Source organism: Vigna radiata, unplaced genomic scaffold, assembly GCF_000741045.1.
Source record: "Vigna radiata var. radiata cultivar VC1973A unplaced genomic scaffold, Vradiata_ver6 scaffold_83, whole genome shotgun sequence".
Lineage (NCBI taxonomy): Eukaryota > Viridiplantae > Streptophyta > Magnoliopsida > Fabales > Fabaceae > Vigna > Vigna radiata.
Window position 1 is genome coordinate 569,356 of NW_014543268.1, and position 26,399 is coordinate 595,754.

The 26,399-nt window shown below is 32.7% G+C and overlaps 2 protein-coding genes across 5 annotated transcripts; one reads left to right on the plus strand and one right to left on the minus strand.

The window, feature by feature from the left end:
* The first annotated feature begins 4,560 nt into the window (after window positions 1–4,560).
* On the plus strand, window positions 4,561–9,595 carry LOC106754147 (chitinase domain-containing protein 1). Of its 3 annotated transcripts, none has more exons than XM_014636127.2 (8): window positions 4,561–4,848; window positions 4,958–5,031; window positions 5,506–5,586; window positions 6,014–6,098; window positions 6,987–7,084; window positions 7,971–8,058; window positions 8,484–8,838; window positions 9,196–9,595. In XM_014636127.2, the coding sequence occupies exons 1-8, from the start codon at window positions 4,609–4,611 to the stop codon at window positions 9,450–9,452; spliced, it is 1,278 nt and encodes a 425-aa protein (XP_014491613.1). In that variant the 5' UTR covers window positions 4,561–4,608; the 3' UTR covers window positions 9,453–9,595. The 3 variants fall into 3 exon arrangements, with proteins under 3 accessions (XP_014491613.1, XP_022633522.1, XP_014491615.1); XM_022777801.1 differs by lacking the exon at window positions 9,196–9,595 and adding an exon at window positions 8,951–9,171; XM_014636129.2 differs by lacking the exons at window positions 6,987–7,084; window positions 7,971–8,058.
* Window positions 9,596–12,220: 2,625 nt separating this feature from the next.
* LOC106754054 (endoribonuclease Dicer homolog 2) lies at window positions 12,221–20,532 on the minus strand. Of its 2 annotated transcripts, XM_014635996.2 has the most exons (10): window positions 20,479–20,532; window positions 20,120–20,388; window positions 18,105–18,517; window positions 17,911–18,014; window positions 17,392–17,585; window positions 14,581–14,790; window positions 13,972–14,385; window positions 13,103–13,384; window positions 12,586–12,915; window positions 12,222–12,421 (listed from the first exon to the last, which is right to left on the minus strand). In XM_014635996.2, exons 1-10 carry the CDS (start codon window positions 20,489–20,491, stop codon window positions 12,401–12,403), a joined length of 2,250 nt encoding a protein of 749 aa, XP_014491482.1. In that variant the 5' UTR covers window positions 20,492–20,532; the 3' UTR covers window positions 12,222–12,400. The 2 variants fall into 2 exon arrangements, with proteins under 2 accessions (XP_014491481.1, XP_014491482.1); XM_014635995.2 differs by having other exon boundaries at window positions 12,221–12,915.
* Window positions 20,533–26,399: the final 5,867 nt, after the last annotated feature.

Below are 26,399 nucleotides of genomic sequence, written 5' to 3' on the forward strand. Positions count from 1 at the left end.
TTACAAGTTACATTTTGCATATATCATGTTGCATGTTTCAGGTTACATGTTACATGTTAGAGGTTACAGGTTGCAGGTTTTACAGGTTGCAGGTTATAGGTTTTACAGGTTACAGGTTGCAGGTTGCAGGTTACACGTTTTACAGGTTACAGATTACAGGTTACAGGTTACAGGATGCAGGTTGAAGGTTACAGGTTATAGGTTGCAGGTTGTAGGTTGCAGGTTGCAGGTTGTAGGTCACAAGTTACGGGTTACAGGTTACAGGTTACAAGTTTCAGGTTACAGGTTTCAGGTTACAGGATGGAGGTTGAAGGTTACAGGTTACAGGTTGCAGGTTGGAGGTTGCAGGTTACAGGTTGCAGGTTGCAGGTTGTAGGTTGCAGGTTGCAGGTTACAGGTTACGGATTTTGGGTTACAGGTTACAGGTTTCAGGTTTGAAGTTATAGGTTACAGGTTGCAGTTTATAGATTGCAGGTTACAGGTTACAGGTTGGAGGTGACATGTTACCGGTTGCAGGTTACAAGTTGGATGTTGCAAGTTACATGTTGCAAGTTTCAGGTTACATGTTACATGTTAGAGGTTACATGTTACTGGTTGTAGGTTATATGTTATAGGTAACAGGTTACAAGTTACAGGTTACATGTTAGATGCTACAGGTGAGAGGTTACAGGTTATGGGTTACATGTTACATGTTACAGGTTATAGGTTACAGGTTACAGGTTATGAGTTGCAGGTTACAGATTACACGTTAAAGTATAGGTTACAGGTTTCAGAACAAGTTACTGGTTACAGGTTGCATGTTACAGGTTGCAGGTTGCATGTTTCAAGTTGCAGGTTACAGGTTGCAAGTTTAAGGTTACAGGTAACTTGTTATAGGTTATAGGTTGCAGCTTACAGGTTGCATGTTGCAGGTTTCATGTTACAGGTGATAAAGGTTTAAAATACCGTTATCTGTGATGTAATTTTGATACTAAATGCTCCATTTTTAACTTAGATACTTTCTTTAACTCATGTTTTTGCTTTAGTTTTATGAATAAGAGAGTTGAGGTTACACTTGATGATTTTATCGTTAAATTCCCTTGATTTAGTAGGCTTTTGGAATGATATGAAGGAAGAGTTAAAGTGCCAAATATGTGGAATGCAGAAAAGTCAACCAGAGTGCATAAAAGTCAACTAGAATGCAGTTTGCGAGGCTTGGGCGCCCCTCAAGGGGGGCTTGAGCGCCAGAAAGTGTCGTAGCACGCCAGGGTGCCCTTCCAGGAGCGCTTGATCGTCGGGCCCCGAGGCTTGGGTGCCCCTCTTGAAGGCTCAAGACCCACATGACAACCGTCCACCGCTTGGGCGCCCTAAGTGGGGCGCCTGAGCGTCGTGGGTCATCATGGATAAAGCCCAATTTTTGTTCTATTTTGACTCTATTGGATCGGGCCATGTTTCTACTCTGTTCTGATTCTATTTAAAGGACCCGGGCACTTTAGGTTTTGTATCTTTGACAAAGAAAAGCATAATAACACACTCTCTTACCCTTGGAAGGCGGATTTGGATGCGGAAGCTCCTTTTCCCCAATCTTTAAGGCTTTTCTATCTCATTCTTCTCTATTGTTCATATAGTTTCTCCATGTCTATGGGAAACTAAACTCTATTTGTTGTTAGAGGATGATGTAACCTTGTGAACTCTCATGTATTTGAATTGATTCTTAATAATATATGTTTTTTCATTAATTGTTAGAGTAATTCATCTGTTTCAACGCTTGCTGTGTTTAACTCATTCATTAGCATGATTTATGAATTGCATGAGTGCTGGGAGGTTCCTTATAATTTAGGTTCTTGTTCAATTACCCTAAGAGTGATATTTCTCAAGGATGAGGGTATGAGTCTTGGACGTCTTAAAACTCTTGATCTTTACATCTTATTATTAGAAATGCTAAGAATTGCATGAACTGGTAATTTAGGACAAGCTTATTCGCTGAGGGATCGGGTTTAGGTGATTTATGAGTGATGTTAACATTAATGCATAAAGAAGAATTTTACATATATGAGAGAGAACTTGGTGAAATATAACCCCAATTCATCTCATATTAAACAACATTCGTTCATCTCTGTTCTGTTCTGCTATTGATCAATTGCATTCATATTTAATTTTCTATTTTTGCATTTGAAACCAATGATATCATTTTCTTTAAGTCTTAATTAATCTTGTTATCACACGACTGTCTAGCGCCGATAGTCTTCTCTTACCATTTTATATTACTTGTGCGACTCGGTACACTTGTCGACCCATCAACAGGTCTTGGACTCTGTTCTTGGAGACCATAGATTTTGTTCAACAATAGGTTACAGGTCATAGGTTGCAGGTTACAGGTTACAAGTTACATGTTGCAGGTTACTGGTTGGAGGTTGCAAGTTACATGTTGTATATTGCAGGTTGCAAGTTGCAGGTTACAAGTTACGGGTTACAAGTTACAGGTTACAAGTTATAGGTTACAAGTTAGAGGTTACAAGTTAGAGGTTGCAGGTGACAAATTATAGGTTACAAGTTACAGGTTACAGGTTATAGGTTACAGGTTACAAGTTAGAAGTTAGAAGTTAGAAGTTAGAAGTTACATGTTACATGTTACAAGTCACAAGTTACAGGTTACATGTTGCTGGTTACAAGTTACAGGTTAAAGGTTACAGGTTAGAGGTTACATGTTACAGGTTACATATTATATTACATATTGCAAGTTACCAATTACAGCTTATAAGTTGGAGGTTACAAGTTACAGGTTACAAGTTGCAAGTTACATGTTACATCACATCTTGCTGGTTACAGGTTACATGTTAGAGGATACAGGTGATAACTGTAATTCTTACCATTATCTATGGTGCAATTTTCTTACTAAATCAACTTTTTTGAAGCTTGAAACATGCTTAATCATCTATTTTATCTAACTTTGTGAATAACTTCAGCTTAGGTTACACATACCAATTTTCATCATTAATTCCTCAAAATTTATAGAAACTTTATGTGCTTTGGAAGAGCATCCAAACTATCAAGAGTGGGGAGCCAAGGAAGAGCTACAAAAGTAAGATTTGAAGACGTTTCACTGCAGACTCCACGCCTGGGCGCCTCTGGAGGGGCTGAGCGCCCTTTGCTTCGCTATTCTTGCTTAATCATGGCGCCCGGGCTCCCTAAAAGAGGGGACTAGGCGCGACTTTTGCTGACATGGTACCCTAGACCTATTTAAGGCTCCCATGCAACGAGGGTGCCATCTTCTTGGCGGCTGAAGCACGAAAACACGTTTTTGGACCTGTGGGAACTGATTTTGAGCTCCATTCTTAGTGGGAACTCTCCTTTCTTCTTCCTTAAGTCTCCATCTCTTCCATTTTCTTCCATTGTAAGCTCTAGTTCTCTATGACTATGGAAAACTAAGTTCATTTTGTTGAGAAATGATGTAAATTATGAAATTGTAAATGCACTTGTTTTGAATGAACATGTAAGCAGAATATATTTTCTAGTTATTTAAATTAATTAATTCTAACTCATTCGTAACATTTTCAAGCATTCTTTTTAAAATAGCATGCACGAAGTATTGATTCCTCCATGAAAATAAATTTCTTTCGTATTTCAATTTAAATAGTTCCAATTCCAGTTAAGTTTATTATTTTTATTTGGATAATTTTGAAGCTCGTTTATAAATTATTAAAAAATTAGCAAAAAGTAATATAACAGAAACTTATTTCCGCTTCAACTTACATTTGTAAATACATAAATAAATAAATATATAGTGTTTACTTATTAAGTTTGACACGCTGAAAAACCAAATTCCGAGATTTTTATTGTTGGAATACGTTTTCATAGCCTAAAATGTGAACGATTCAATAGTTTTTAAAACTATAAGATTTAACGAATTCAACGTTTGTTTAAGTCTTTCTAAATTTAGAAAATTTGAATTAAAATTTTATTAAATTCTTATATTGGTCACATTTTTTTATATTTTTTAATTAAGTTTTTATTGCTTAACTTTTTATTAACAAGGTGATACAAATATTATACTATTCTATCATTTTATTTATTTATCTTTATGTATTAAAAAGTAAAATATTATAATTAATATAAATGACATTTTTAATATAAAATGATAAGTAATTTTAATGTTTTTATTAAAAATGTTAAATAATGGTAATAATGACTCTCAATTGATCTAAGTAATAACTTAAAAGTCATTTGAAACAGTGATCAATATATTACCTAACACATTTTTATATTAGTTAGAATATTATTTTATTCTAATAAAAAAAGTCGTATCATTCGACAGATAAAAAAAAATGTAAAAAACTTAACAGATAAAATAATCACCGAGATGTTCTACTAAACCAAAAAAATTAAACGTTATTAATTGAAAAATTATAAAATTATTAAACACCCAATAAAAGAATTATTAACTCGATTAAAAATAACAATAAAATTAAAATTTAATTAAACTAAAATTCAATAATCCTACCAGTTTTTCCAAGTTTTAAAAAATAAAAATAAAAATCATTATGAATGATTTCCTAATTTTTTTACATAGATATACTATAGGAAGCGTTACGGTGTCGTTTGCTGTGTTAGAAAACCTAGACGGAGGAGATGGCGAAGAAGCGATCAGCGCCGGTAGGCGGTCGTCGGGAAAACCGAGTGGAACCGCCTCCCCCACAGGTCAACTCAGCTTCCGGTCGCAGAAATCTCATTCTCTTCTTCATCACATCGTCCATTATTGCTACCGTCGCTTACCGGTTCAGACAATCTTCTCCTCCGCAATACCAAGAATCTTACGTGTATGAGCAAGGCCTTGTCACAATCCATGCTAATTACCAGGATGTACTCACCGTAAGTACCGCCCAAAATCAAATCATAACACCTTTATTTTTACTTATAAACAAAAAAATTATTTGTAGTTTTGATTTGGTATCCCGTGTTGTTTATTACAATGGATTAGGAAAATTCCAAAGTATCAGAAAATACCTCTCAGCGCCATTATAATTATCCTGTGCTTGGCTACATTACTCCCTGGTATGTTCTTTTTTTTTTTTTTTGTATTTTAATTTACCAATTTCTTTGATGAATAATTGAATAGTGAATATGGTACTTGGCATGGATTATTTTCTGCTAAAGTAACAATTTTGGTTATGTAATTTGATATTTTATTTTTTTCAGTTACGATATAATTTGCAAGAAGTTTTTGAGCTCCGAATTTCAAGTGTGGAATGCTAATAGTCAAACTGGTGTTATCTGATTTTGGTTTGAGATGGCATGTTAATATGGATGAAACTAATTAGTACACAATAACAAAATGAATAATTTTTAACTAGTTACTCCGGCTTATGACCTGTTTCCCAAAATTTTAACATCTTCATAGTTATATTGCTTAGTCTTTAATATGAAAATTCAATTTTTCTGATCTATTTGGATGAGATTCTTTTCCTTTGTGTCATTCTTCCTGTGATTACAATCCTTTGTATGTCAAAAAAATGTTAATTATGACAGGAATTCTCGAGGTTATGAATTGGCAAAAAGGTTCAACTCTAAATTCACACATATATCACCCGTTTGGTATGATCTAAAGAGGTATGTACCTCATTTCCAAATGACTTATTGAAGAAATAGAGGGGTGGGTGCAGAGTTAAGACCTACGACCTGTGTGATGTGTAATTCTCCTTCTACCTTTTCATTAGAACTTTCAACTCTAATTTGCAGCACTAAAAAATTTCTACAAATTTTGGTTTCTGAAATTTTCTGCGTACCATTCATTTTTCTACAAATTATGACCTGATATGGTTCCTTTTGGGAGAAGAAACAATATCCAGGGCTGACTTTAACCGACATCACAGCCTCCTAGAGGATCAGCAGAATATTTTTAATCCTCACACACTTCATAATTTATTCACTGCAATGAAATTCTGGTGACTACTTGATCATAAATCCCAGGGTTTGCCATTTAGTAGGCTTTTATTATACTGCTTTATGGTTTTGTTTCATCAGTTGTTATTGCCAGCCAACAGACTAGCTTAGTTCTAGAGGGGAGACATAATGCTGACAGAGGATGGATCTCAGAGCTTAGAAAGTCAGGAGAAGCTTTGGTACAATGAATTATTTTCAACTTTTAGACTTATTTTCATTTCATTCATTACAGGAAAATTAAATGCCCCTTTATCCAGAATTATTTGCTGGTCTTATTTTCACTTTGAAAGCTTTTTACATGATAACATTTTTTATTTTGGATCTGTAAACTAGAAAATAGAACTAAATTGAAGAGATTCCTTTGTGTCCGGATTATTGTGCTCAATTACTCCTAGATTTATTACTAGACTTCAACTAATCCTGTAAAGGTTATTTCCTTTAGCTTTTCTCCTTTGCTTCTTTACGAGAACGCTACCTAGTAACTTTGTTTCTTTGTTTATATTTTTTTAAGTCTAGAACTGAATCCTTTGATCTGTCTACAGCCAGTATACATAATATGGAGCATGTTGAATGCTTAATGCTTTGTATGTTTATGATGAAATTCATGTAATGCAGCTCCGGTATATGTGTGTTGCAGTCTAATTTGAACGAAAACATATATCCTTTAATGTCTAGTATATACTGACTGATATGTTATGAGGGATGGCTGATAATTGGAAAGAAAGTAGAGAAGAGAGAAAGCATGGATAACAATGGGAATTCTATTATTTGGTTGACGAGATAACCTTTTAAAAAATTCAAAATTTTCTTTATTTGCATTTTTGCTCTTACCTCGCTTTCTTTCATCTGAAGTAAATAAAGAGTGAGGTTATTGAGTACTTTAACTCATCCCAAGTGGAAGGTTGGAACAGGCTGATTTGGACCTTGTACTGGCTAACATTGGCTGATCCCATCTTTTCTCGAACTTGTTGGCCTTAACACTTGTTTAATTGTCTTGAGATTGTTTTATACTTTTCTTTGTAACTGGCCTTATATCAGTCCATCCATTTCTTTTCAATTACATGTAGATTTTGCCTAGAGTTGTTCTGGAAGCATCGCCAGCTGTGCTGTTGGGGAAGGAAAAACAAAGGAACAAAGCCATTAAACTTATAGTAACAGAGTGCAAGTAAGCCTCTAAATAGTTTTCTAGACACCTCTTGTTGGCTTTGGCATCACGGGAACAGAGTTATTTCCTGAATGTATGGAAATGTCTTGCTTTTGCTTATATAAGCTTCTTATGGTCTCTAAATTAGCTATACATTTTTTATCATCGTCAACTCCGAGGATAAATAATTGGATTTGTCTCTTGGTGCCATGTGCAAAAGGAATTCTTGATATTGATATTGTAGTTTAGGAAGTAGTCAACTGACTACTTAATTGGTGAATGATATTGATGGTTTGCCATAGTTTACAAAAGACGGAAAAGACAAGGTAGTTAGTGCAGCTGTAATTAAACAGCTGTAACAGACTATTATAAATAGTCTTAGGAATGAGGAGAGTGGTCAAATTTTTGGGATTAGTGAGAAGGATTGTGGGGAGTGAGGTTCTCTCGAATAATCTCAGTTGTATTGTACTAAAATTCATTTTGTTCCTTGTTTCTATTCCCTACTATATTGGTACGGGATTAGAGCACAGATAATAATAGATATTTTTCTGTTATTTCTAATATTAGTTCTATCAGATAGCAAGACACTAATCAACTCAACTAACTATTGAATTAATTTGTTTTTAAACCATGACTATTTTTGCCAATAATTCCATTTTGCTTGTAATTGTCCCATTATTTATTTTATCTAAAAATTGCTTTTCGTGTATCTATTGCTTCCTTTACCTGGCTAAAGGCCTTATGGTAGAGTTCTTTCCCTATAGCAAACCCATTACGAATGAATTGCATAAGTGTCAGTGTTCATGGAAGCAAGTATTCAGATAAATCAGATCCATATATGAAGCACTTCCTTTCTCACTATGTTGTGCTGTGATTTGTTTTTCATGTGAATGTATTTCTTCTGTAGGGAAATGGGATATGATGGTATTGTTTTAGAATCTTGGTCAAGGTGGGCAGCCTACGGTATCTTGCATGACCCAAACATGCGGAATTTGGTGAACAGTCTTTTCATTTAATCTTTTTCAATACTGTTTGTTATACGGCAAAGTTATGATACGGAATTCTGCCAATGATTCATTGTCTAAGCTATTGAGCCTTCTTCTAATCTGTGATTGCTTAAAGTTGACAACGTCAGTGATTAAATGGTTACATAAAAACTGTCATTACTTCAGTAATGAAGGACTGAGGTGGTTTCTTTACCACTTGGAACATGAATCACGTAATTAAGTTCTCTTCAATGAAAGCACACCATTGTACAGCTGTATGGTAGTTTTGTTATCGATAACTCTATTAGCATAGATAAATTGCCACGGGGAAAAACGTAAATTCAATTATCGTGTTTCTGTGACACAATGCATTCATTTTGTATTAAGGCACTCTAGTTGTTGATATGGTAAGCTTTCTTCTTTTGCTAGCACAGGCATTGCAGTTTGTAAAACAGCTTGGAGATGCACTGCATTCTATAGGCTCAGAGAAAATTAGTGGCCAGAGGCTGCAGTTGGTCTATGTTATAGGTCCACCGTCTTCCGAGAAGCTGCAAGAGCATGACTTTGGTCCTAAAGATCTTGAGACATTAAGTGAAGCTGTAGATGGATTCTCGTTAATGACATATGACTTTTCTAATCCTCATAATCCTGGTCCTAATGCACCTTTGAAATGGATTCAAATTGTTCTGAAGCTGCTTCTTGGTAACTCTGGCAGTAGAGCCCAAAGTCTTGCCCCCAAGATACTTCTCGGCTTCAACTTCTATGGAAATGATTTCTCCCTTTCAAGAGGTAATTGCTTTGTTTTTTATCCGTGCATTTTTTGGTATGAGGGAATAAAGGAGTTTGGGCCAGAACTAAAATGTCTAATGTCACGGTGGCAATGTGGAATGTACAAACATAGGTGCTGTAACCGCTGAAGTGGTGCTTAAGAGACCCCCACTAGGAAACCAAGGTGGGGGATCGAGAAAGGAATGTGCTCCATTTGATTAGAGTGATATTTATATGAATTTCTTATTGCTTTTGAGTGGAACAAGAACTCCTTTTTTAGCCATTTTGATGCTTTGAGATCATCTTAGAGTTTTTCGGAGGTATTATCATGTAAAAACTTTTTTCTGTTATGCATATTAGTGAAATTTGCTAGTGCAGATGCAGGTGGTGGTGGAGCTATTATTGGGAGAGATTACCTGGCACTTTTGGAGAAGCATAGGCCTGAACTGCAGTGGGATAAGAATAGTGGGGAACATTTTTTCATTTACAATGACGACAAGGATATCAGACACGCGGTATTCTATCCATCTTTGAAGTCAATTTCTTTGCGGTTAGAAGAGGCTCGTTCATGGGGATGTGGCATCTCGATCTGGGAAATTGGCCAAGGTTTGGATTATTTTTTTGATCTTCTGTGAAACCCACGTAAGGGCATACTTTCAGAAGTTTTATTTGAGGAAATTTGCCGTTAGTTCAGATACAACTTGCAAAGATACGATGATGTCATATAAAAAATGGTTGGGTAGAATTATGCTCTAAAAACATATTTACTTGTTTTTTATTAGTTGTCTCAATTATATATAATCTATCCTTTTTGAATTTCGACAAAAAAAAATAAATCTTTTTCAATAGTTGTTTCTACTGAGATTATTTAAAGTGTGAGCAAATATGACTAGGTTTGACTTATGTAATCTGTTTGTGATAATTACATTATTTGAGTTGGAATAATTGTCTTTAATGGTCATGGTCTCCCATTAAATTCCGAAATTGAGAACACGTTAATACGTTGTTATCATCCTGAATTAAGGTGGGAAGAAGGGAGTGTGGGGTCAAGGGAATATGGTTGAACTATGTTGGTGGGAATTCATCGTTAGTCACTTTACAAGTGGAACTATTATTCTAATTTTGTTTGCAAATATCATTAAAATATGATTTCATTAATTAATCAACCTTTAACATTTATTTAAGGCTTAGGGTTTATTACATTTATTGTTAGTTATAGTTATTAAAGAGAAATTATTATTTTTCACTATTTTTATCTTAATTATAGTATCTTCAATTGGACAAGATACTTCGTTTTATATAGAACTATATGTTTAAAGAAAACTTTATTAATACACTTTTAATTTAAAAGCGTTTTTAAGCCGAGAAAAAGTTTAACAATTTTTTTAACTTTTCAAATTTATCTTTCATATCTGATCCGGCAAATTTTTTTATTAAGATTTTTTTATAAGGAAAAGAAGAATAAATACGATTTTTTTTCATAAAGTTAAAATTAGTTTAAAGATGTACGAGAAAATTATTTTCACAAAATGAGTTTATGCACGACATAATTCTAACTTTTGCGTAAGTGCATTTTTTTTTCTTTTTCTATTAGTCTTTTGGGAAGAAATATGTTAAAAATTAATTAAAAAATAATTAGGTGTTTTCGACCAAACAAAATTTAAAGGTCTTACAGTCTCAATGCATTTTGCTACTCTCCAATGATTAGTTCCAAATTTCCTAAAGGTGAGAATCAAGCAATTTAAAAATGAAAACCAGATAGAAATTTTACAAATAACAAAATATTGTAGTTCGTGCCGTTGTCTTTTGATTTTTATTTTCCAATCTATCATTAAAGAATATCTATTTATTTCTTACTTTTCTTTAGTTTTAATGCTAGTTTTTAAGGGTATTTTCCATTACATGGCTATTTGATTCCAGGTTAAATGTCTTTTTTCGGTGAAAATTTGAAATGGTCCCCATGTTTTTTTTTGTTCAATTTGGTCATAAAGAACGTAATTGATGTTCAATTTAATCCTTTTTACAAACGTCGTTTAAATCGTTAATGGTCAACTGTCCAACTGTGCAGTCAGATAATGAAATGTCATTTATTTACATGAAATGTCATTTATTTACTTACGTGTACTCCTAGTAAAGTTGAAAGTGAGATTGAAAAGAATTAGAGTTTCCTTTTAAATATGATTAATTAAAAATTTAGGATTCTCTTTTAATAATAATTAAGAATTAATTAGAGTTAAGATCTTATTGTTAAAAATTAAATTTATAATAAGTGGAACCCTAATTAAATTCTAAATCAGAATTATCTTATCTAAGTTTTAGTTAATCCCATTAAAAGATTTAGAGGACTCTAATCACAACCTTTTTTTCCCAATTTTGGATTGTCTTCCTTCACGGCCAAACCCAGATTAAGGGAGCACAAACACTCACCTTCATCTTCTCTTCACTCGATTTCTGCTTCGTTTCGTAGGAGGGAGACTCTGATCTCTTTTCCTTTTTGTTCTAGTTCTGGTTCGCGTCACAAAGAGTGAAGACTTCCTTTCTCTTATCTTTCTTGGTTCTGATTGGGGGGTTTTTGCACATTGGGGATGCAAGTTCAGGTGGCTAGGGCACGAACTCCTTTTTCACAGTGTCAGGGCTCACGGGGAGGATGCGTCACAGTTTTGAGGTTTTCTATGCTCATTCTTGGCTTGTGATTTAGGATTGTTCTTGTGTTTCTATTTCTTCTCAACAGGTTGACAATTATAGGTTGAGGGTTTTGATCTTGTAATTTGGGGGTTTGGTTTTAGGGTTTTTGAATTTGGAAATTTTTTGGGATTTCTGTTCTTGGTTTTTCTGATGTTGCGATTGGAGGAGTTGGAATCTTTGTTTTCAAATTGGATTTTGGGGATTTCCTGTACTTGTGTTCTTTTTTTTTTTTTTTTTGAAATTTGGAGTTAGGGGTCCTGGTTCTTGCATTTTTGGATTTTAATTGATGGTGGTGGCACAAGTTTGCGACAATGGAGGAGCTGATGGGTACGACTAGCGACGATATCTCCGGCAACGTTGGACTATGGGGTGGTGTTAGGGTCATTCACTAATGTTCTTCCCAATCTTACGTTGGACTATGGGGTGGTGTTAGGGCCATTCACTAATGTTCTTCTCAATCTTGCAGATCTCACTTCCAAACCACGATCAACCCTTTAGACATCAATACCCTTAATTTAATTTTGAAAATAATAAGCCTAATATTAGAAAAAGAATTTCAAAAATAATAAATCCACCTCATTAGATCCACATCAGTCAATAAATGACATTTCATTCTCTGACTGCACAGTTGGACAGTTGACCGTTAATGATTTAAACGACGTTTGTAAAAAGGACTAAATTGAACACCAATTACTTTCTTTAGAACCAAATTGAATACAAAAAAAACATACGGACCATTTCAAATTTTCCCAACCAAAACTGGGACAAAAAGACATTTAACCTTTCATTCCAATCAATGCGCATGCAGATAGATCAATCTATTTTATTTCAGTCCAAATATCATATAATATGATTACAAAACCTTGATATAATAGCATCCTTGGGCGTACAACATGAATTAGCCAACGTTCTTGCAAATCTGCAATTACAAATAAAAGTTTTCAAAACTTAAACGAGTTTAAAAAATAACTTACACACTACACGAAATATTATCTCATCCACAAACAAACAAAACAAAAAGACTGCGGATAATAGAAGGAACAAAAATCGTCTTCTATTGTTTGATAACTTCGATTCTCTTACCTGCAATTCTTTTAAAAGTTCCTTGGAGGCCATTTTCCGAGCTGTATCCTTATTAGAAGCCTTTGCAGTTCGCGTGATCCTGTTAGCTTTCACCTCAATTATAAACAAATTTTCATCGTTTTCACGGACAGGGGGCTGCTCATGCTCTGTCAATTTGTATTGATTTTTCTGGCACAGTTCTTGCAACTCACTAATAGGATGTCGCTTCGCTGTTTCAGGTGTGACAAGTGGTTCCAAAAGGGGTCTTATGCTTTTGAAAACAATCTCTTTCTTGTATCCTGAATCGACAAAAATAGCTCCTGCTATAGACTCTATAACATCTGCAAGCACCTGACATAAATTGAAAAAAAAAAATGCACCTAATCCAACATTAAACTTCATATTCTATTCAATACAGACTTGTAACATTTTGCATGTAACCATAAACAATGAAGACCTCACATGAATGTGGTAGTAAAATAATGTGAATAATAATGAGATTGGAAGAAGTCATGCACTGAAATATTAAACAACTGACCGGAGAGAAATATGTTTCTAGCTGCCATCCGAAAGTTGAATCCAAAGATAAATTCTCAGCAACTTTCATTGTCTTCTCAATGTTCTTTGCTACTACGGGGTCACAGAGTATGTGCTCGTTCAGCTTAGCTTTAATGGCTGACAGTGCGTAGCACTCATTGTTCACAGAAATAGACCTCATGGTAGTCAGAAATCCCGGTGAAAAATTTTCATTGACATATTCCCCGTAGAGATGCATCGTGATCAAATTGTCCAACACTGCGTCGCCAAGAAATTCTAATCGCTGCAGAGCATGTTAAGAATTTATCAGAGATACAGTCCTGCAAGGACTTCCAAATTTGATGGAAAGAGATAAATAAAATGGTTATAGAATTGAATGGGGGTGAAATGAAACCTTTATTCCATTGTATTGACATGTTACTATGGAATGGACTAAATTCTGTACCGTCATACTTCATCCAAATTGAAAGGAAAGAAAGAAAAAAAAAACATGAACAGTGAAATTTAAAAAGACAAGTTTCACACATTTCCATTTCACTGTAAATTTACCAATCAGAGCAATGAGACGAATCTTTGTAGAAGAAAATAAAAAGATAAAACAAACTGAACTTCTGTCTATAATAAAAACAACTATATACTTCTTTAAAAACTATCGCATTTGACTCCCTGAAAACTGAAGTGCATACTTCTGTGAGAAAATCCAATACAAAGTTTTTATTTTTACTTTCTTTCTTACAAGTCTTTATTGAGAAACAAGACCACAATACTATTATATTTTATTATTATTTTTTCATTCCATCCTCTTATATACCCTAAAGTTGTCATAGTATATCATCCTTATAGCTAGTATGTAAATAATCATGACAGTACCTCATAACATGTCCGAATTTCTGGTCGTTTGTAAGAACCGTGGGTGAGAGCCTCTACTAAAAGGTAGGGGTCTTCAAACTTATAATTCAGCACAGATTCTAAATCTTTGACTTTTACAAGATTCTCAGGGTCAATGCTGAGGTGCCTCTCATAAGGCATAATGTTGGTGTCAACCTCGATTCCAATCCAATTAATAAACGATAAAGCAGATTCTTCATCTCCTGTGCTTATAATGGCACCAATTAATGCCTCAACGACATCAGCAACCTTTTTGAGTTCTATTTTTCTCTTTCTACCAACATACATGCTTGTTCTTCCACTGGAAACCAACCTTTCTTCTAACAAGAGACTCTTCGACTTATCGCCAGGTATGATCCACTTCTTTGGATCAAATGCTTCCATTCGTATGAAACCCTGCAATATGTGAAAAAGGTTTCCATTTGAAATTCTTTTCAAAAACAGGGCCAATACAAAATGTTAAACAATAAACTATAATTACTATAATGGATTCTTCCCTTTTGTACTAATATACAACTGCAAGTGCTTGAAATGAAGCTTATACTGAAAATGTAAGAATAAGAAGAAAAGAGGCAAAACATAATAGTGTACCGGAAGATTTTTGTCAGAAGCAAATTTACGCAAGGCGACATTGGAAACGAGTTTCTCCTTGAGCTTGGAAAGGGTACCCTCTCGGTCGTTTTGATGGGTCTTGAAAAGCTGTTGACTAACGGCGTATTTCAGAAAAGAATCTCCAAGTGTCTCTAAGTTTTCGTAATTGTACGCCTCTTGACATCCCTTTGCAGTTATTGCTTCGAATACCTACAATAACCATGATAAACTTTAACCGAAAACTTCATTATGATGTACTTTTTTTCTATTTATTTTAGATTTTTCCCCACGATTTTTTAATCTGTGTGATAAATAATTTTATTAAATATATAATGTACTATCAAAATAAACCTTTAAACTCAGTTGAAGAACAATATTATAATTAATTACTAATTTTAATTATGTAGATTCTCACTTTGTTTTTCTTTTTTCTTTTAAGATTATAATTATTGAATGGTTTGTATGCTTGATTTATTCATTTTCCTAGTTATATAATTTAATACTTTGATGTTTGCTTTCCATCTTTATAATCTTACTTTCTAATTATGGTTAATGTTTAATAAAAATAGATACAGACTTTGATTTTTATAAGAAAATTAAGTCAATCTACTTTAATTATAATACAATAAAAAAATATATGAAAGAAGCTAAGAGCATTAAATAAATCAAGCTACCAACTCCTAGTGAATTACACTATCTTATTACAGATCTTACTAATTAAAAGGTTAGATTAAGTTGACTTTATTAAATATTTTGTTTTCTTGATTTTATAAGGAATGGGGGTATAGTAGATAATAAAGATAATTAATAGTTTTGTTAAAATCAATTACCATATTATACCTCCAGGCTTTAACGTTATCATATAACCATTACAACCCATCATGTATAAGCCCTAGTTACAACCAAAATCCAGCCATAAAGATTACCAAACGTATCAACAAAACTTAAGAAAAAAAAGTACAAAAGCATATAAATTCTTAAGATGTTAAATATTCTTATTTATTTGTTTAATTTTCATGTATTGAGATCATCCATAACTCTTATCTTACTAACCAATGAGTTTATTACCGTTCACATGATTTAGAATCGAAATCATAAGATTTATGTCTTGTTCACTTGAGTAGATTTGGAAGAGAGTAATTGAGAGGATTTGATGATAATTTTTGTTGTTATTTATTTGAATAGATTTGGAGGTAAGTGAGAGTGAATTTGGAAGTAAATTTTTTTAATCTGTCACATAAATAAAATCCTACACTAATTCTCAGAAATTTTACTTCCAAAACTATTCAAATAAACAACAAAAAAAATTATCTTCATATCCTCTCAATTACTCCCTCTCAAATCTACTCAAATGAACAAGACCTTAAAAGATTGATATATACATATCTTGATATTATAGTGAAATTTCTAAAAGTGGAAAGGATAGCAAAAATCCTAATAACCTAAAGTCTAAGGTGCAAATTTAACAATAAATGTTTTAAGTTATGCAACAAAGTGACATAACTCTCCTAATTTTTGTTCTAAGTATTTAATATTAGTTTGATATTAAATTATATTTCACACAAACAATGTTAGGTTTACTAATTGGTTTTCTTGTGTTATATACCTTTCTATTTTTTAAGTTTGATAAATTCATCAACTTTTAATGGGGGCAAACTAGGTTAAAAAGTCTTAACTTATTAAAAAATGAGTCAGAATTAAATTAACTATTTTTAATTCAACATATAATGAGTCAGTCCAACTTCTCGGAACCAAATTGGTTCATTTTGACATTTTTATTCCATATACTTAGTGTTTTCTTTTCTAAATCTAAATTATTCTCATAATGAGAAATGCTATAAATATTTTTATTTAAATTAAAATTAATCTTTTCATTAGTATTTTTATTCCATTTATAATATATATATATATATATATATATATATATTAAATAAAGATAAAGATATCATTAAAAATAATAACTAGTGTTCCTTTGAATTTGTAAAAAGACAATAAAAATAAATTTTCTTTTAAAAATAAATAGATAAGGAAAGAGTTTTTTTTAATAAATGTGACATCATATTCGTGCTCATCAAAGACTGTAGGCATAAAAAATCTTTAAAAGACTAAATATGAAAATGTTTGAAATCTTTATATATGATAATCCACAACTGTCCAATAAATCAAATTAAGAGATTTTTTAAAAGAAAAATGATAAAATATTTTAAAATGAAAAAAAAATCTGTTCTTTTAAACTTGCCAGTTGGCTTTCAAAAATATTATATTGTATCAAGCGTATCCAATTAAACCATCGGTATGAAGTTCGTATTCTGTTTTCTTCACTTTTGGCAAATCAGGCATTAATCTCAGATTTTCAGCAAATTCTTCACTTCTAACATTGAAGGACTAAGAATTAAGGAAAGTTTATTTGGCTGTTCAAAAGCTTATTGCGTTAGTTTCGAACAATCTCTCCATAATGTGTTGAAGTACGTTAATTCATAAGAGAAAAAAAAACATTATAAGTCCTAGCTATCTAATTTGTTCTCATCAACTTAGACATGAAAGGATAATGATATTTTAATACAACACCTTTTAATAATTTTTTATAACAAGACACGTGTCACTATTTTCATTCGTCTGTTTAAATTTGTATTAAAATGAATCAATCATAAACTACCATGTATATATGTGTTGGTAAAAGATTCTAAAAATATTTGTTAAAAGAACTTTTTTTCGACATGAAATTGTCTCCTAGAAGTGAATCGTGGTGATAAATGTAAAAGTATAATGATGTGTAATTAGAAGCATTTTTGACAGAAAGAAGTGGCTAACCTTGATGATTGGGATATCATTTTTTGTGCAATGATCCAAGAGCATCTTTTTTAAGTTGAAAGCGACGAGCAAGCCCTCAAGCCAATGCATGATTGATGGAATAAAAGAAAATGAATATATGGTACCAATTGATATTGGTGACATGATTACGGAACAAAGCTCTGGCGGCAATTCTTCAGAACTCATTTTTTCTCCTATTGAAATGGGTCAAAAAGTTTGATCAGGTTTCTTGATATTTGTAATGAACTTGCTCAAACGCCATTATAACAGCTTCAATATTATACACGAGCAAGTAATGTGACAACTTAAACTACATAAAATAGAATCATGCTAATGCATTGTTAATAAAACATCATGTGTGGGCATACAATACACAACATTTAGACATATTCTTTGTTTCCTCCATGCAGAACAACTAGAACTACAAAACCTTGTGATACTTTTGGGTAATGAGTCACATAGCAATACCAGGAACTAAAGTGTATGAAAAACAAATATTCAAAAGTAAATAACATGAACCTTTATTCTTATTTTTCCTATCCTTCAAAAGGTAATTCCCGATTTCAAAAACCTTCCTTCCACGAAGTAGAGATTGTTCTGGAAAACGCAATTCAATCCCGTGCCTGAAATTTGGAACAAAAATCGAAATCATTCTTGGTGCTCAAGGATTGACATCTAAGACACAAGTATATAAGTAAGCTAAAAGAGTTTACTTGTTTTTGAAGTGCTCCTTGTATGTGGCAGTTCCATATCGTAGTGTTGAGTTGCCATTCAAATCCCATATTATAGGAGTCATGGTATACAAAGACTTACTATGAGGAGTGTATACAACACAGTTTTCAAGTTTGCAAGAGCAAACTGAACCATTTTTTATCCTCACGTCACATGCATGATCCTTGCAATTGCAATCACAGCTACTTTCAGATGAAAAAGGAAAAGAATAGACAGACTTCCAATCAATAATTGAATTTGAAGGTGTCTGGTCTTCAACGGCTGGGAGCAGAAGATAATCAAATTCAGGATTATCTCCGAAACTGAAATTATCTGAAGCACTTGGCAACTCATTTTCGTCCCGATTCAGCAGGATCCTAAACAGGGTAGTCTGAAATCTTCTACACTGCTCAACCTTGAATATGGAGATAAATAATATCAATAAACATTACAGAAAAACCTGTTTATATTAATTTTTTATCAATAGAAACAATATTTAAAATATATCATAATTATAAGTTTCTTAAAATAAAATAAAAATAAAACAGCTTATTTCAATCGACGGAACCATATGCAATAACTCTGAGAACATGTTTGGCAAATGAGATTTGGACGGCAATAGATTCTAAATATAAATCACAAGATTACGCTTGATTAAGAGTACGAAATAAATATGACTATTAAATACTTTTTTTTAAAATTTAATTTTGTATTATATGATTATTACACATCACAATTTTTTTTTGAAAAAGAATCGCTGTCATTTAGTATACTTCAATTTTATAAAAACCGTTATAAAAATAAGGCTCCCTGTATCAAGTTTCATAAAAAAAAATATCAACACTTAAATAGTGATCAAAATATTTAAAATTTTAAAAATGTAAACATTAATAATTAGGCTTAATACACTATTATTGGTCCAGATTTTTGCCAACCGTATTCGAAATGGTTCTATTTTTTTCAGAATGTTCAATGTATTTTCTTATATTGTAATTCATATTCAACTTAATTCTTTTGTAAAGAACGTTTATATAGTTAACGCTACATCATCAATCAATGAGTACATGTCAGTTATTGGTTAACGTGGATAGGACCAGAGTTGACTAAGGATGGTTGTGCCAATGAGGATTTGACATGTGGCAACTCCTTTCTTCACCCAAAAATTTGGGTTTCAGATCTGCATCTGCAGATTGGGAAAAAGCTTGCTCTAGTGCCGTCACACAAGAATAGGGTTTCTCCTTCACGACGAATATGGTGAACTTTGCGATAGTTGATTTGCTTCTAGGTTTTTCTCCAGCAAGTGAATGAAGAAGGCACGATGGAGAAGCTTGTGGGGAGGTGCTGGTGCGACAGATGAAGATGATTGCATGATTCGACTTTGTGTTTCTACGATTTGGGTTTTGCTCGCGAGAGGTTGGTAATGATGTTAGTGGCTCTTCACCGTTGCGATGCGAATCACGCTTCTGGTTCGAAGGAGATTTTTTGTTATGTGGGTTTTGATCTTCTATGTTCGAGGTTGATGGTGGCTGGTGAAGCTTCACAACATCGTTGCTCAAAGGCGTAAAGAACTTGCAATTCAATTTTGTGATGCTTGTGGCAAAGCGACCATCTGGTTAGGGTTTTGAAATGTCTGATGATGGAAGTGCAAAGATAGTGGCTAGCCGTGAGCGTGGCGACAACTTAGGGTTAAGTGGTGGCTAGGGTTTCTGTGTAGGAAAAAATTAGGATTTCTAGAAATAAAAGATGATGATGACATGTTAAGGATGATGGGTCACTAATTGTTCTGAACACTTAACCGTAAGGATTTACAAATTGTTAACCAAAAAGATGATATTAAAAAACTACATTGAATATTCGAAAAAATATCATCTTTTGAAATAAAATTGACAAAGATCGATACCAATATTAAGCCTAATAATTATAACTTATCAGTTAACATACATTTTTGGCATACATAATATATGCAAACGAAATTTAATATGACATAAAAAAAATCAGAATATGTAAACTCACACACCTCTTCAGGGCTAAGTTGAATGGTATTGGCAGGTGTAAGGTTGAGTGACAATTTTCCCCTTTCAACAACAAATGATGTGCCTGATAATGCGTCTATGATTTGGGGGTCAAGTTTAGACCTAATTGCAAGTACAATGTCACGAACACACACCTCGTACTTGTAGTCCTGCTTCAACTCCATCAAATAGCAGTAGTATTGGTACGTCACATTGTAAGCTTTTGATGAACAATTCACCAGTTCTGGTGGGACATAACTGGGGTGCTCGTTTCCTACTCAGAAACAAATCATATTTTTAACCACCAAGAACGAACTAATAAAGATTAAACTTCAGAAGAAAAAAGAAAAGAAAAAGAATTTACCTGATTCTTTCATGCTGATGAGACGATGAAGAATAGAGTTGCAAATTCATCGTCTCCTCCGTTAACATCCAATGTATATATAGCGAGTAATGGACGTGAGTGTAGGGCCCACTCTGCATTTACGAGGAATGATAAATTAAAAGGCAAAATAAGGGAATGAATGATTGGATGACGGTGCTCTCTGCTTTTAGTACCTTAGGTTGCAAGCTACTTCGATATCAAGCAATTCCATTCTACTCAGTGGTAAAAATCCAACGAATTTAAAAAGAAAAAATCCAATCCCAATTATTCAGTAAATTTTCTGAATAGGTAAATATGTGTAATATTTTTCTATAATATTTTATGTTAAGTGAATTAATATTTTTAGTTAATTCAAGGTTATAAACTATGTAAGACTTTAATGTATTTGTAATTATAATATAGTTATTACATTTTTGATATTATATAACAGTCATAGAAACAAAGAATAAAAGTTTTTCTCAATTTTATAAAAATTATTATTCAAATTTTGAACTTAATATAATCCAAACTTAAAACGATAAAAAAAAATTAAGGATCTCGTTTATATAAGCTAAACACTAATCAGTCCTCCATTTAACGACTATTTCACTAGCATCTCATCACCTTCTGCTCACATCCATCGGATGATCATCGCGGAGAGAAAAGACACAACACAACAATAACAACCAAACAACAAATAAAGCAAAGGTGAGCTAATGCAACAAAAATAACATAGTATATTTAAATTAATAACATAATTTCTAACTTATAAATCAAATCACTTAATAATACAATAAGCATACCATAATTATGATAAACTCAACTCATTCAAATAATCGTATGAATATCAAACTCTTAGTCAGTTCTACACTTGTAATGGTACTTTACTCAGATACATCATATCCTACTATGTCCCCCAAAGTGGATATTCGGATATAGATGCACCTACTTGCTAGCTCAATTATCTTATCTTACTTTGTCCCCCAAACTGGATCTTCGGATATAAATACAAACACTGAAGCTACAACCTTCCTACTTTGTCCAACTTCTCAAGGTGGATCTTCGGTAAGGATTTCTCACTCTCCACCAAAATCTTACTGTGTTCAAATACATAATTTTACATCCAACATAATATAATACATTCAACACAGATTTCATATCCATTTTACAAAATAAAATTAGTAGAATATAATTTGTTTGATAAGAATTTAGTTAAAACATATCAAGTAGACTTCCAGGAAAGAGAGGTGTGTCACAATGGACAACTTAAATACCAGGTCTTTCCTAGCCAAAATGTTCCTCGACTTGTTATTAACACATTTCTTAGTCACAGATTTAAAATAACAGCATATAATATTAACACAGAAATTCAAATAGTTATACAACAAGCACGTAGGTTTTTCATTAACAGTAATTGTACAGAATTTCGAGACATGAATAGTTATGCAAAAAGATTTTATCATAATATAAAAGCTTATAAAGGTTAGCTCCCCTTACCTCTTTTCCAGACTTAGTTTCCTACTCAGAAGTTGTTCCCCCAAAAATCCTTCAGAATCTCTACTCTCTTTGCAACAAAAATTTCTTCCTAATTCTTTCCTTGTCTCCCTTTCTATTTTTCTCTCTTATTTTCTCTCCTTGTGTAGAATCCTTCTTCCCCCCTTGGCTATTTATAGCCAAAAAAATTTTACTATTCAATTTTTTTTTAAATATTATTTTATTAAAAAATAATATTTTAATCATCCACCACCTAATGTTCTTATCTGCTTCTCCAATGCCTCGTAGGATGCCTTATCCACTGGACATTATTCACATTTTATTTTATTTTTTTATTATTATTTTTTTTACTTTACATTTTTATTTTATTTTATATTATTTTATTTTATGTTATTCTTATTTTTTTAAAACCTTCTAAAATAGGTTCTCAAAATTTTGAACCCCTATTTCTGAAATTATTAAAATTTTCTATCATAAGTTTTAATTTTTCTAACCATAATTTTTTTTAATTATATTTTCTATTCATTAAAATTATTACTGCTAATAATAATTCTAAAATTTACTACTATTTATTAAAATAGATGTTTTTCATGGGTCTTACATTATCTCCAACAACAAAAATTTTCGTCCTCAAAAATTCATCATTTCCAGGAAACCAATGGGGTCATGACTGGTTCATATGATATACTAGTTCCCTTGTAAAGTCACATGTTCTCCTTTCCCAAACTACTATGACTATGTTGATCTTTCTCTTAAACCATTTTATCTGATGGCCTTCTATATCGAATGGTTAAACTTCTACTAAGAGATCCTCTCTAATTTGAATATCTTATACTTCCAAGATGTGAGAAAGATCGGATACCTACTATCATTTATTATTATTGTTATTATTATTATTATTATTATTATTATTATTATTATTAATTAATTAATTAATTTTTTTACTGATACTATTGAAGCCTCCGGTATGCATGACTGAAACTGTGGACATAGTAAGATCTTTGGCTATACAAGAAGGAGTGGACTACGTTGAGCGACACTTTGAGGCGTTGCGATTTTGAGCGTGTGTGAGAGCTTCTGAGTGAGAGAGCTTGTGAGATCTGAGCACGAGTGAGATCCTCCTTCGAGTGTATTTAAGAGCTTCTTAGTGCTTCATAAGTTTTTCTCTCTCTCAACCTTTCTTCTCTTTGTTCAAGCTTTTCATCTATGTTTTTCTGCTTTACACTTCTTTAGCATCGTGTTCTTTACTTCTCTTTCCTTTTTCTATTTTTCTTACTCGTTATATATATGTTGTCATATTAATGAACACTTTGTCTTAAAACACGGGGTATATAGGATGGAAAACTGTTGTTAATCTCCCTTCGTTTGAAGGTATGACAGAGACATTCGGGTAGAACAACGCCACGTACCCCAGTTAAAACAAACCAAAACAAACTTTTATTTTAATTTAAAAACAAAAATTACTAACTCTTTGGACTTATATCTAGTTAGGATCCATTGCGAGGACCGTGAAACAGATCTATTTCTGGTCATTGAGACTTCAAAGACTAGACAATGAAAATTAAACTAAAAAGAGAAGAAGCAAACTGGAAAACTTGACTTAAAATGGAAACTTGACTTGAACGTAATAAATCTTTCTACTTTTATTTTTATTTTTATTTTTTTAGAAGAAGTATGAACAAAAACTTAGAAAAAATGGATATCGAAGCCAAGATGGGTTACAAATGATGGCGGTCCACCCCGGAACAAGTTAAAATCTTGTTGAACATCTTCAACCATGGGATCATTAATCCTAGCCGAATTAGATTCGCGAGATTGCAGGACAACTTAGGGAGTACGGGGAAATCGGAGAATACAACGTCTATTGTTGGTTCCAAAACCATGGGTTATAAATTGTATGTTTTGTGGTTGTATGAAGCTTTTATTTTAGTTTTGTTATGGCTGAATCTGCATAATTGCAAAATTTTGCTTACAATTATGCAGACTCGTTAGGTGAAGGGCTAAGTTGTTGGGCGACGCCAAAGTTAAAGAGCTTACAAACTTAGTGGTTGTTGAGCGAGAATGTTCTCGATGAGTAACTCCAAAGTCGGAGAGCTCAATGACTTAGTTGTTGATAAATGTGATTGGACTTTGTTGGGCGAATTTTGTCAATTAAACCTTGAAGATGTGACACCCGGGCACTGACGAGGGCGGGGAGTGATCGCCGGTGCAAGAGGCATGGTGCAGGGGGCACAGACAAGGAGCGGCTCCTGACACGCTTCTAGTGGAAGGGACACATGGACGAATCGAACATACACCAGAATGAGAGGGATCTGGAGACTGTATAGGTATGGGACTATACAGTTGAAGGATAGCTTAAAGGAATTGATTTGGCTACCCATATCACCAAAATGCATTTACTTTTCGGAAGCCTAACCCATAAGAACTTTATGGTTAAGCGTGCTTAGCCTGGAGAAATTCTGGGATGGGTGACCTTCCGGGAAGTTTTCTCGGAAAGTGTGCGAGTGAGGACAAAGCACACTGGAAAGTCTCGTGGTGATGTGTGGGGGCAGTCAACAGTCCCTGTAAGTTGCCGGGGCGTTACAGAAGAGCTCTAGTGGTATTTTTTGTTGAGCGACAACGAGGCCCACAAGGTGATTTATTGCAAAAATTGTTCTAGTGCTAGTGTCACTTGGTGAGACCTTTAGTCGTTGGATGAATAGGTCATCAAGCACTACTTGTTGAGCAAGTGGATGCTCTTCGTTGAGTGGGACTAACAAGTTATTCAACCATTTTTATATTCACTGATTTTGTGTGTGTTTGATGCAATCATAGAAGTTATTAAGGGAATTATTTGTGTATGTGATTTGTATGAGGATGATGTGCATTAATCCAAGGCGGATTAGGCTTAAGTTTCTTTAGTGTATACATTGATATAAGGAATTAGTATAGGTGATTATCTTAACACTCTAATAATCATCCAAACTTAGGTAGATGAGGATGCATTATGTGGTGAGAGTAGTAGAGGTCCTAATTTATGGGTTTTACCTTAACTTAAGATGAAAATGGACTAACATTGTATGTGTTAGGGTGAAACTTATTAGCAGTGGCTTAATAGAGAAATATATACCACCAAAAGTGCAAAACTTGTCACAATTTGCTATCAATGCATGTATCAAGATGATTGGGTCTTGTTTAGTCTTTATTTATGATATGTTCATCTTTATGAATGATTGATACATAATTTTAACTTTAGTTCTATTATGTGAAAACTCTTTTACAAATTAGCTTACCCTTTTTTGTGTTGTTTTGTCTGGTGTTGTCTTCTCTTTTTGTAATGATCAACTTAGAATGTGAACAAATGAGGAAACAAAAATTAATCTATCTTAGAATGAGAGAGATGTAACTATCTAGCTTTTAGTTTGTGATTCTATTTGTATAAAGATCTTTTTGAAATACTTCATGCTTTATTTTTCATAGCTTTTAGTATCCATAAGTTATATATAGTTATATTTATCACGTTTATAAGGTTATATTATGGATAACTATAACAACACCTTTTAATTATGAATTACTTGTTTTTTATTATTGATTATGTAATGATTATTTTAGTAGAATTACTTTATTAAAATGATATTACATAAGGTCTTGCTTTTAATTATAATATCATAATATTTAATTTTAGATTTACAAAAAATGTATATTTAAAATATATATTAAAAAACTAATAAAATTTAATATAGTTAGAAAACTAATTTATAGTATAATTTCAAACTAATAATTATAGATAAGTTACTTGTGAGTTTAATAAAATTTATTATTATTTTTTGTTCCTATTAGTATTATTATTGTAATTGATGCAAATGCCTCCAAACAATATGTCACACTTTCAACGAGGTTAAGTAGAGAAAAAATATAATGCTTCCTAAATCATGGCCTTGGGCCATTAAATTTTAAACCGATTAATATTTTCAGTTTTTAATGAAATATTAATATTAATTTTTTAGTTTTTGATACATTACATTAATATTTAAATTTGTAGCACAAAGGTTAAAATTGATAAATGCGATAGGAGAGAATTGAAGATGAGGTATTGTTTTCAACGTTTGAATGAAATATTTTCCACGTTGTGGACCGTGGAAATAAGCTTGCATTACTGCTTTTTAGGCTGAGTAATCAGTAATCATTCATTGATTTGTAGTACAAACGCGTTTCCGAGTCCATCGTGGAAATTTTCAATGCCCAAACATGCGGCCATTATTCAATCCTATTAATATTAATATCGCCAAAGAAAGCACTGTTGAGGAAACCTTTCGTTAATTTTATTCTTTAAAGGTTAACGTAGTTTTGAAATTTTATTTTAATAAAATATTTTAATTATTATTAAATATTAAAAGTATTTAGATTTTATTTAATAATTAAAAATATCAATATCAATAATACTTTTT

Bases quoted from the DNA above. Each gene is read 5' to 3' on its own strand.
- LOC106754054 (XM_014635995.2), bottom strand. The intron at 18,015-18,104 runs GTAAACTCTTTT...TCCAAATTTCAG, and splicing joins AAGGAGCACTTCAAAAACAA to GCACGGGATTGAATTGCGTT. The intron at 13,385-13,971 runs GTACTGTCATGA...CATGCTCTGCAG, and splicing joins AAATTCGGACATGTTATGAG to CGATTAGAATTTCTTGGCGA.
- LOC106754147 (XM_014636127.2), top strand. From the start codon at position 4,609: ATGGCGAAGAAGCGATCAGCGCCGGTAGGCGGTCGTCGGGAAAACCGA. The intron at 5,032-5,505 runs GTATGTTCTTTT...TAATTATGACAG, and splicing joins CTTGGCTACATTACTCCCTG to GAATTCTCGAGGTTATGAAT. The intron at 8,059-8,483 runs GTGAACAGTCTT...TTGCTAGCACAG, and splicing joins ACCCAAACATGCGGAATTTG to GCATTGCAGTTTGTAAAACA.